General features: G+C 38.1%; 1 protein-coding gene across 1 annotated transcript; it reads right to left on the bottom strand.

The window, feature by feature from the left end:
• Positions 1–10,254: 10,254 nt before the first annotated feature.
• Positions 10,255–11,153, bottom strand: LOC107759827 (uncharacterized). Its single transcript, XM_075248646.1, has 3 exons — positions 11,065–11,153; positions 10,716–10,842; positions 10,255–10,491 (listed from the first exon to the last, which is right to left on the bottom strand). The coding sequence occupies exons 1-3, from the start codon at positions 11,151–11,153 to the stop codon at positions 10,255–10,257; spliced, it is 453 nt and encodes a 150-aa protein (XP_075104747.1).
• Positions 11,154–12,359: the final 1,206 nt, after the last annotated feature.

Below are 12,359 nucleotides of genomic sequence, written 5' to 3'. Positions count from 1 at the left end.
GATTTCCACCCCAAGAGAAATTAGGATGATTCTTCCAATTTGCATTGTAAGTGTTCCCATATTGTGCCTGTTGGTTCATCGGACCTCTACTTTGTTGCCCCACATAATAAATAGATTCAGGATTCACGGGGCACATGTCACTTTTGTGATTGTCACCACACATTTCACAACAAACTGACATTTGTTGAACCTGCTGCATTGGTGGTGATGGTCCCATTGTCATTCTGGTCATTTGATTTGCCAATTTTGCTAAATCTGCTCTCATGGCGGAAATGTCATCCAATTCAAGTAACCCTGCTTTCTGTTTCATTGCTCTCCTTGGTTCTCCTTCACCTTGCCAATTATGATCATTAGCAGTAAAGTTATTTAGCAGAAGTTGTATTTCACTGTATGGTTTTGCCATGCAACTACCTCCACAAGCTGAATCAAGATTCATTTTGGAAGTTTTGTCTAATCTATCAACAAAAGTATGGCCCAATACTTCATTAGTTTGACAATGATTAGGACAATCCCGAAGTAGTTTCTTGTATCTTTCCCAAGCTAGGCGAAGAGTTTCACCATCCCGTTGTTGAAACCCAAGAATCTGACTCCGCAAAAACTTTGTCTTTTTGGTGGGAAAAAACTTGATTAGGAATTTCTTTGCTAAATCATCCCAATTGTGGATTGAATTAGATGGATCTTTTTGCAACCATTCTCTAGCATCCCCCAATAATGAAAAGGGAAATAAGGTTAGCCTGACATAATCCTTGGAAACATTTGGATAATTGTAAGTATCCATTATTTCCAAAAAATTTTGAATGTGCTTTTGTGGGTCTTCATGAGCTAGACCAACATATTGCCCAGTAGACTGTATCAGCTGCACCATGTACTGTTTAAGCTCAAACTGACCGGTGATTTCAGGCTTCACAATGGCCTGAGTCATATTAGCAAGGTTTGGCCTTGCTGCTTCTATCACCGCACGTTCTTGATTACCTGCCATCACAGTTGGCTGTGGTTGAACTTGAATGTCCAACTCTCTTTCTGTTTTGTTTCTAGCTTCCCACTCCTTCCTTGTTCTATGAATTGTTCGGTCAATTTCAGGATCAAAAGGGAGGAGGTTGTTTGTGCTTCTACTCCTCCGCATTCAAGAGAAGAGCCTGCGCAACACAAACAAAATAGATGGAAAATTTATGTTTTTTATCAACACCTAATAAAATTTTAAAACAGTCAAGTAGCTAATTTCAACTCCCCGGCAACGGCGCCAAAAACTTGTTGCGACCAAAACACTCACGCAAGTGCACGCGATCGACAAGTAATATAGTCGTAAGTAGAGTATCGTTCCCACGAGGAATTGTGATCAACTTATCGACTGATGTAGACTCAAACAATTATCAATTCAAGTTAAATTATCACAAAATATATAAAGAATCAATTTACAACGTACTTAATAATTGCACAATAATTCAACACAAAATTACTACACCAATTTCACAATATGTTTATAACAATTTGGATAAATATATTCCCGGTTCATAGACTTGCTAGAAATTATGCTACTATTTTAGCTTTAGATTAATTAATTGAATTATCCGGGTTATTGATTATAGGGTTAATAATATTCATAAGAATCTTTCGAGTTCTTATACATCTCTTCAAGTTAAACTAATACCTATATGTCTATGGTATTAATATTAGTAAGAATGTATTTACAACTCCTATTTTTCAACCAAACAAGGCAATTAAGTATATGTCTATCTTAATTGCAAATCTTTCACCCGATGCCCAGGATTCGGATCTTGCTCTATTTGATTCTATATGCAATCAAGAATTTCCTTTTTCAAGTTTAACTCAAGATTCGTAAATAATATTTCACTGTTAGCTACGCAGTAAAATAATTTGAAGCAGAATCAAATAAACAACCCATAACGATAGATTCAAGATCTTCAATCTATGCTTCATATAACATAATTATCTAACATCCATGACCCAAGAATATTTGAGTTTTTAGCTACTCATAATTATACAAATAACAACAATAAAAATCTTTAAACATAATATACGTAAATACTAGGAGATGGTTTAGAAAAACTCTTTCAATATTTGCTCCAAGTTGATGTTCCTATTGATTTTTGATAGTTGAAGATGAGTTTCCTCCTCCTTCTCTCTCTAAAAATCAGACCTTCCAATCTCAATCTCCTTCACTCCAATAATGGAGTTCTTGCTTTATGTAAATTGAGTGGGATTAAGAAGAAATTCCAATTATACCCCTTTAAACAACCTTTCCCGAAATCTGGACTAGCGCGGCCGCGCACCTGACCGCGCTAGTCCAGTTGTCCCATATTCTTGATTCTTTTCTTGTTCTTCCACCATAATTAATTCCGATGGTTTTTTTGGACCTTTTTCATTTATTGCTCCAAAATGGTTCCAATCATATTTGATTTACGTAATATACGCTTCTTTACCTGAAATATATACAATTCACTATTAAGCCCATAATTCATCAATTAATCACAATATATCATTGGAATATCATCAAGCAGAAGCATAAACAATAGCTAAATCACCCAAATTTCGCTTATTATCAAGCATCTACTAGAGTACAAATACAATTGAAAGTCTGAAGTGTACAAATACAGACTTGTGAAATGAAGAGAGAGAAAAGCAATGCTGCGAACACCGATAACTACCTTGCTAAACTCCGATGACTCTGGCTCCGATCAGCCAAAACCCGCTACCAGGTGTATAAATACCTGAATCTGCACACAAGGTGCAGGGAGTAAAGTGAGTACTCCAACTCAGTGAGTAGTAATCATAACTAAAGTCTGAATAGTAAGAAATCGCGTAAAACATATCATGATATTGTATAGAAGCAGTTTAAATCCAGTAAGAAAAGCAGTGAAGCTGTAAAATCTCTTAAAACATCTTAACTCAGTTTGAAACTTCTTTGAAAATGACTTTTTCAACAATTATGCAAATGAATGCAAAAACAATTAGTGCAGATAAGCACAGAAATCCTCCCCTCGGGCACAAATACATAATTTAAACAGGTAAATGGCAGGCAAATAAAAAAAGATAAGCAGATAAGGTTTGCCCCTGGGGCACAATGTCATCAAATCCGCCCCTCGGGCAATGTCTCAAAACAGTACTAGCCCCTCGGGCTCAATCTTAGAACAATACTAGCCCTTCGGTCTCAATCTCACATCACAATGGGTACCCGCACTCAATAGGGATGTACAGATTCTGGAGGGGCCCGTTACGGCACAAGCGCAATATCAAGCCATCTCGTGGCATCAAATCTAGGCCCTCGGCCTCATATCAATCAACAATCCACCTCGTGGAGTACATATCTCAGGCCCTCAGCCTCATAATCAAATCAGTATCTCACTGCTGCGACGTGCAGCCCGATCCAAAAGTATCCTCACAATACAGACTCTCGACCTTACTCAGTCAAAAATCACATAAGCCACTTGGGCAACTATAAAACATGATGCTCAACCCAAAATGTTATTTGAAATATCATTTCAAGTGTTAAAGCAAAATAAACTTGGCTGAGTTTTGAAAACAGTGAAAAATAACATGACTGAGTTCAAGTATAAAATCAAAACAGTGAGGAAATATCAACAACAATCCCCGAAGGGTTCAAATAGTTGGCACTAGGCCCAAATATGGTATTCAACCCAAATAATGATGATAACAATTATTTTCAGTCAAATACACGGTAAAATCATCAATTGGGACGGACCAAGTCGCAATCCCCAATAGTACATGACCCCACGCTCGTCGTCAAGCATGTACCTCACTTCAATATAGCACTATGAAGTGCAATCCGGAGTTTCAAACCCTCAGAGCATCATTTAGAATCATTACTCACCTCGAACCGGCTAAATCTCTAACTCGCGACGCCTTTGCCCCTCAAATCGGCCTCCACACGCGTCGAATCTATCCAAAATCAGAACGAGAACATCAAAATATGCTAAGGGAACAAAGCCCAAGCGAAAACAATCAATAAAAGGCACAAATCCCGAAATTAGCAAAACCTAAGCCCCGAGCCCACTTCTCGAAACGCAGAAATTTTCACACCATTAGATTTCTTATTTCCCCATGAGTTCATACATATCAAAAATACCAAAATCAGAGTTCAAATGACCCCTCAAATCCTCAATTTAAGGCCTATTAAACTCAAGCCCTAATCCTCCTTTTTAGCCCTTTAATTCCTTTAATTTCAGTCTTAATCCATGAAATACTACCATAGAAATGTGTTTTATGTCCAAAATCCTTACCTTAACGAAGCTCCCTTGAAATCCCTCCTCCAAATCGTCCAAAAGCTCTTAAGCCGAAGTAAAAAAATGGTGGAATAAGTCAAACTCACGAAATGAAATAACTTATATGCTCTGCCCAGGCCTTTCTGCATCTGCGGTACCGCATATGCGGCCCAACCACCGCTTCTGCGGTCCTTCACTTAAACCCCAAAATCGCATCTGCGATAGAACTTCCGCATCTGCGGCTTTGCAGATGTAGCCACTTGACCGCTTCTACGGTATCTGCACACCTGACCAACTTTTCACTTCTACGGCCAACTATCTGCTTATGCAGCGCCACACCTGCGGTCCCCAAACCGTAGGTACGAAAATACCAGAAGCAGCAACATCAGCTGCTGCAACACAATTCTAATTTCTCCGTTAACCATCCGAATTCACCACGAGGCCCCCGGGACCTCAATCAAAAGCACAAGCGTGACCCAATACCTTATTCAAACTTTTTCCAATCATCAAAACACCTCAGATGACATCAAATCTACCAAACCACATCAGATTCAAGTCTAACTTTCTAAAATCTTCCGAAATACGCTTTTGATCAAAAACCCAACCAAACCACATACAAATGACCTGAAAATTTACACACACATCCCAAATGACACAACAGAATTATTGCAACTTCTAGAATTTCATTCCGACCTCTATATAAAAATCTCGCTTATCGACCGGAAAACACTGAAACCTCATTTTCGCCAATTCAAGCCTAAACCTTCCACGAACTTCCAAAATGCATTCCTATCATGCTTCTAAGTCCCAAATCACCTAGCAAAGCTAACCAAATCATAAAAATTCCGATCCGAGATCATATACAAACAAGTTAAATCTTGGTCAAACCTTTCAAATTTTAAGCTTTAAACTGAAAACTGTTCTCCCAAATTCATTCCGATTACCCTAAAAATCAAAACCAACAATTTACATAAGTCATAATATATCACACGAGGCAAGTCATTCCCGAGAACTGGTGAGCCAAGTGTAAAATCTCAAAACAACCGGTCGGGTCGTTACACATGCCCAGTTATGTATCATAAGGGTAGTGCCATTGCATGAGACTCTAATCTTCGGAGTAATGGTCAAAGACTTAGCTCATTACAATGCTATAGGTATTTTCAAGAAGTACCTTAAAAAGCTAATCAAGTATGGGAAGTATAGGTCATGATTGAGGCAGACAAGAGAACTATGGTGAAAGAAGTTCAACACTTAGCCAAACTAGGATTTTGACTTTCGGACACCAAAGATGGTTGAGTTGTTGTGCAGAACAAGACTTGTTCCTCCTTAGTAGCCGAAGTGAAGGAGAAATAGTTTGATGATCCCTACTTGTTGCAGGTGAAAGATATGATTCACAATTATAAGATAACGGCTTTTGTACGAGGGGGACATGATGGTACTTTGAGGTACCAAGATGGACTGTGTATTCCAAACATAGATGGGCTCAGAGAGCGGATTATGTTTGAAGCCTAGAATTTCAGGTATTCTATTTATTCAGGTTCCACAAAGATGTATCATGGTGTTAAGGAGATTTATTAGTGGAACTTCATGAAAAAGAGCGTCGCAGACTTTGTGGCCAAGTGTCCGAATTATCAGAAAGGTGAAAGTCGATCAGCAGAAAGCCTAGTGTATTACCACAAAATACAAATATTCTGGAGTGGAGATGGTAAAATATAGACTTTACAATAGGATTATCTTGCTCACTTTGAAAGCATGATTTGATTAGGTGATTGTAAATTGACTTACCAAGTAAGCGCATTTCTTGCTAGTAAAGACCAATATTCAACAAAAGATTATGCCAAGTTGTACATTCAGGAAATCATGCGATTGCATGGGAATCCGTTTTCCGTCATTTTGGACCGTGGTGCTTAGTTTAAAATGAACTTTTAGAAGTCCTTTAAGAAAGGATTAGGCACACACTTTCCATCCTCAGAAAGATGGCCAGGCAGAGGGCATTATTTAGACACTTGAGGACATATCCTTGATTTTAAAGGTAATTAGGATGATCACATACCTCTCATTGAGTTTTCTAATAATAACACCGATCATTCTAGTATCAATATAGCACCGTGTGAGACTCTGTATGAGTGAAAGTGTTGATCGCCAATTGGTTGGTTCAAAGTTGGTGAAGCAGAGTTGTTGGGACCAAATTTGGTCTATCAGACTTTGGAGAAAGTCAGGTTGATTCAAGAGCATTTGAAGACGGCTTAGAGCCTCTAAAAGTCCTATTTTGACGTGCGGCATAAAGACCTAGAATTTCAAGTTGATGATTGGGTGTTTCTGAAAGTTTTGCCTATAAAAGGTGTTATAACATTTGGGAAGTAAGGAAGGCCCAGTCCTAGATACTTCAGGCCGTATAGGATCCTACGAAAGATCTAACAAATAGCTTATGAGATGGAGTTGCCACCAGAATTAGTGGTTGTACACCCAATACTTCATGTTCCATGTTATAACATTCAAGTTTTCAGTACTCAGATGTTCATGTTAGTTCAATACTCAGATACTCATGTCAGTCCAGTACTCAAATATTTATGCTAGCTTAGTACTCAAATATTGATGTCAGTTCAGTACTCAAATATTTATGCCAATTCAATATTCATATATCCATGTTAGTTCAGTATTCATGTATCCATGACAAACTAATATTCACAAATATTTTCATGTTATGTGCATTATGATGCCATGTGAGGCTTGTGTTATGCTATGATAGTTGGCGGGTGTTTTGAAAAAATGTTGAAGGTAACTAAACTTTTCATTCAGACATTATATTATAATCTCCACATCCTTCACTATTCAGTCAGCTCAGTATTCAGTCAATGTAGTAGTTCAATTCAGTATATCTCAGCAGTTCAGTAATCATGTATTCATTCAGTTTAGTATGCAAGTGTTCATGAAAGTACATGTTTCCACCAAACCCGTTTAACGCCTAGAGTTAGCCGTAGTTACAGTCATGACAATCATTCGAGGGTGAATGATCTCAAGGGGGAGATAATATAATATTCCGTAAATTTGGACTGATTATAAGAAATTTGAGATTTTAGAATTTATCTTGGAGCAAGATAATGGGTTGTTGGGTGTAGCAACATCATTAATGAGTTTTATGAGGCTTTACGCCCATAAAATGTTTGATGAAACATCTAAATTACTAAATCATAAGTATTATTGTTAAAATAAAATCCCTAATATTAAAGTTGAAAGGGTTGGTGAATGTTGTATTCCGCGCAAGAGCAGGAAGTTAAGGTATGTGAGGCTAACTCTCTATGTTTGAGAATGTTAATGATTCTCCCTACACTACGTTTTTTTTACGACGTTACTACTTCCCTCAGAAATTTAGTTAAGCCTAGTTCTTTGAATAATTGCAGAACTTTTATTATCTAGCTTCATAACTCGTTCATGATTTTCATTCTGAACGTTGTGAGCTCAGTGCATAATCAATATAGACATGGGTTTGATTCCCAAGAGTCTCAGTCTAGATTACTCAGCATGTAATAAAAATTTGAAATTTCAATTTTCATAATCAGTTCAAGAATACATGTCTCGGTCTAGTCCTATTCAATATTCCAGTATCATGTAACTCAATATGATTCAGTATTCAGCATCACATATTGCAGTATGATTCTCAGTTCCTGAATTTAAATCACCGAATGTTGAATACCTGTATTTGGGCCTGAGGCCGTAGTTTATATGCTTTATGCATGTTTGGTCCTGAGCCTGTATTTTATGCTTTATGCATATTTGGGCCTGATTCTGTAGTTTATGCTTTATACATTTTTGGGCATGAGGCTGTATTTATGTATATATATACTTGGGCCTGAGGCCGTAACATGTGAACATATATATTGGGCCCGAGGCCGTAGTTTATTCAGATAAATAGGTTGTTCATCATTCAGAAGAGGGAGTATTCATATCCTTAATTCCTTTGTTTAGTTCATTTATTAGTTATCATTTATCATTTATCAATTCTCAGTTATCAGCTCAGTATCAGTTTTAGCATTTATATTTCTTTCTTTCAGTTTGTTTACATACCAGCGCAATTCAAATGTACTGACATCCCTTTTGCCCGGGGCCTGCATCTCATGATGCAGGTAACGATTTACATGTTGACGATTCAAAGCTCTAGGATTCTCGTACCAGCTATTTGGTGAGCCCCAGTTCTTTCAAGGCATTATCATTACTTTACAGTCTTTCAGTATTTACAGATAGTTAGTGTTTTTAGTGCTTCATTAGAGGCTTCATAGACTAGAGTAATAGTTATACAGAGTCGCAGGCTTTTCATGTTAAGCTATGTTGGCTACAAATATGTTTCAGAATTGTATTAGTATTTCCACACTTTAATTTATATCATTTAGACTTTTAGTATATCAACATGTGTAAGTTTATCTTCCGTATTCAGTATGTTATGATATAACATGTTGATTCAGCCAACCAATTAGCTCACTCGGTCACATGTAGTTAGGCACTGGGTGCCATGTTATGTCCATGCCCAGGTTCGGCGCATGACAATGCACTACACAACAAGTTCAAAGTCAAAGATTTGGGTGAACTCAGATACTTCTTAGGTATAAAAGTAATGAGATCAGATAACGGGATGCTATTGAACTAGAGAAAGTATATACTAGAGTTGATCTCAACCACAGGACTAGTTGCCGCCAAAGTTGTCTCTACCCCTATGGAGCTTAATCAGAAACCAACTATGATAGAATATGACAAACATGTAGGACACAATGGAGATGAGGAGCTACAGGATGTGGCAAGTTATCAAAGACTAGTAGGAAAACTACTCTATCTGACTATCACACGACCTGGCATTTACTTTGAAGTGCAAGTGTTAAGTCAGTTTATGCAACATCCTAAGAAATCTCACTTAGATGCTACACTTAGGGTGGTCATGTATATTAAAGGTTCTCCTGGTCTTGGTATCTTCCTCAAGAAGGGTCGTATCTCTCAGCTTTCTGCCTTTTGTGATTCTGACTGGGCAGCATGCCCCAATACAAGGAAGTCTATCACTGGGTAAGTTATCAAACTGGGGGACTCTTTATTGTCTTGGAAGTCAAAGAAGCAGTAGGCAGTGAGTCGAAGTTCAGAAGTTGAATACAGAAGCCTTGAAGCAGTTGCAACTAAAATTACTTGGTTAGTTGGATTGTTGAAGGAGTTGAACATTGCAGTATATCAACAGTTAATCTTCACAATGACAGTAAAGCTGATCTTCAAATTGCAGCAAATTCCTTTTTTCATGAAAGGACAAAGCACATCGAGATAGATTGTCACTTTGTCCGGAAAAAAAATCAAAAATGGATTACTTGCACCTCATTATATTTCGACAAAGCTTCAGCTAGCTGACCTTATGACAAAGGGCCTTGGGGTCTCTCAGAATTCTTTCCTTCTCTCCAAGCTAGGGGTGTTCAATGCTTTTCCACCTCCAGCTTGAGGGGGAGTCTTGGGGTATAGAGGATAAAACTGTACATGTTAGAACTCTAGGGTGAATTTGAGTTAGTTAAAAAGGAGGTTAAAGTGGTTAAATTGGTTAGTTGACAGCTGTAGATGAGCTCTCAGTTAGTTAGTGTATATGTGCACAATGCGACCATTGTATTCTGCTTCTTATGTCTCAGACGAAATACATTCTCATTTCTTCTTCTCTCTATCTTCTCAATTGTTGTTTTTACTCTATCATTAGCTGCAATTCAACATGATTACTGTACATAAGGAGTTGAATTAATATCGTAGTTGTTGTATATTAGATGTTAGTTAATAATTTTATTTGCAATATTAGTATTCTAAGTACTAAATCCAATATGCCAACTTGATCTTTTTTCCGGGTAAATTGATTAAAAAAGAATGGATTTCACTTTTTTCTTTTCGTTTCTAGCATCATAAAAGTTGTCATCTTTTTTTTGGGTTTTAAAAACATTGTATATAAAAACAAATATAAAAGGAAACCTAGAAAATGAAGGAACAAATTAAAATGACCATTCTATCACTGATGAGGTCCTTCTAAACGAAGATAATCATACATGACCCCTTGATAGGGAGTGAGAGCTATTGTCTGTGTAAGAAAAATTGTGTTTGCTCCTTTAGTAAGCAAATTGCCTTGTATTCCGATGTTGTAAAGCCAATATAATCCATGTATACCATGTCTTGCAATTGCATTATCTCCCCCTATAAATCCTATTGTAAAATGGGGTTCTTGCGCTTTTCCATCATTGATACGAACCTTGAGGAAAAAAATAAACCAAAAAAAAAATCATGTAAGTCATCTCGAATAAACTTTGGCTTGTTAGTCTAGTTGGAGACGCAATATATTTCTTTCAAAAATCTCAAAAATTCCTTTAATGAGCCTTATGCGGCGCGAATCCGAATTAGTCAAGATCTCATTGTGGGTACTGGTCACCAGCGAGAAACTAAAAGAAACTAATTAATCAAGGGTAAGGTACATACTTGTAGTTCAGCTTCATGAGCTACAGCAAGAGCAAGTTGGAGAGTGTAATTTGAGGCAGTGTCAACACTGGTAAGATTGAATATAATTCTCCATGTGGTAGCAGTATATATGTTGATTCCTACATTCCTGCAAAAGAAATTCCTGCAGTGCGCGATGTTTTTATTAAAATTTGATATGTAGTTATTGTTGGGGGGTGGGGTATATATATATATATATATGCGTGTGTGTGTGTGACTCAAAACAAAGAGGCAGAAGAAGCTATAAGAGCATACCTAGTAACATGAGCATTGTATGGGTCCAAATTTGACCGACCTCGACCTATGACGAGCACAACAAACAATCAAGTACCTTCGAATCGGTGTCCCAAGGGAGACGATCTTAGGGCGAAAGAAGAAACTGCATGACCCCTGTAGTAGTGTAATCCCATTAGGGGCCATTAAAAATATTCCCCCGAATATTCCCTGTATTTGGTTGCTTACAATTCCGAAGGGTTTTTCTCTAGTATATAAGGGGGAAAAAATACCTTGTAAGGGGGAGACTCAAGGGAAACTTACCAATCTTGAATGAAAAAAAACTTTGCAACTCTCTTCTTTTTACCTATTATTATTCTAGAGATTATTATCTTCAACTACGATTTACCCCTTCATCTTCGATTGATTTGTTCAAAAAGGTCTTAACATCTTTTGATCAAACAATTTGGCGCCGTCTGTGGGGATTTCTATAGCTGAAATCATAGTTCTCATCTAGATTCCCAAAAGTGATAATTACTTTTCTTCAAACCTCATAAAAACCAACAATGGCAGGAAAGGAAGCGAGGCTGAAGGCAGTAGCAGATGTCTCGAATAATCTCCTGAACTCCCTCAACGAAGCCGGTAGAGAAGACAATGAGAATACAACACCAAGAGCTACACCGGAGGGGGAGATCTCACCTCTTCCACGCGGGGATCTAACGATCTTGCGCGAAAGGGGGGCCTCAACATCCATGGTGGGGGAAGCACCACCAATAGTCAAAAAGCTGCTAGAAGAATGGTTAACAAGTGCTTTGAGCAACATGCTCGAGAAACCTACACAAGGAGATGTCGAAGACATACCACATACAGAAATTGCAGCTACCGCCGATGAGCCAAACGCTACATGAGCAGGTGACACACACACACTGCTACTAATGCAGGTGACGATGCACTTATGGCCATCCTAAAGAAAATGGAAGAGATGGAAAACGAGAACAAAACACTACACGACCAGATGAAGGAACATCAGGAGAGGGTCGACAAAATACCAGGCGCTCCGAAGCTGTTACAAAAATACGATGTGGGCCGATTCGTCGAACAACCTTACAACGAAGGGGCTGCTCCACACACTATTCCAAAGACCTTCAAAATGCCACCATACTTGAAAATATATGACGGGACCACGGACCCAGAGGATCACTTAATCCACTATATTACTGCAGTAAAGGGCAATGATCTATAAAAAGAACATGTACCGTCTGTGCTTCTAAAGAAGTTCGGTGAGACCTTGACAGGGGTAGCATTGACATGGTACTCCTAGCTACCAGCGTGATCAATATCAACGTTTGAAGAGATGGCGTATAAATTCGCCACCGCTCATGTATGAGCGAAGAAGGCTGAGTCTAGGGTCAA

Source organism: Nicotiana tabacum, unplaced genomic scaffold, assembly GCF_000715075.1.
Source record: "Nicotiana tabacum cultivar K326 unplaced genomic scaffold, ASM71507v2 Un00011, whole genome shotgun sequence".
Classification (NCBI taxonomy): Eukaryota; Viridiplantae; Streptophyta; class Magnoliopsida; order Solanales; family Solanaceae; genus Nicotiana; species Nicotiana tabacum.
Note: the sequence above shows the minus strand (reverse complement) of the source record. Positions and strands in the feature narration are given on the sequence as shown.

What these genes read in the sequence shown, in the direction of transcription:
- LOC107759827 (XM_075248646.1), bottom strand. Translation starts at nt 11,153, where the DNA reads ATGGCCCCTAATGGGATTACACTACTACAGGGGTCATGCAGTTTCTTC. An exon ending in CTTGGGACACCGATTCGAAG is followed by an intron (nt 10,843 to 11,064) that starts GTACTTGATTGT and finishes TTTCTTTTGCAG; the next exon opens with GAATGTAGGAATCAACATAT. An exon ending in CTCATGAAGCTGAACTACAA is followed by an intron (nt 10,492 to 10,715) that starts GTATGTACCTTA and finishes TTTTTCCTCAAG; the next exon opens with GTTCGTATCAATGATGGAAA.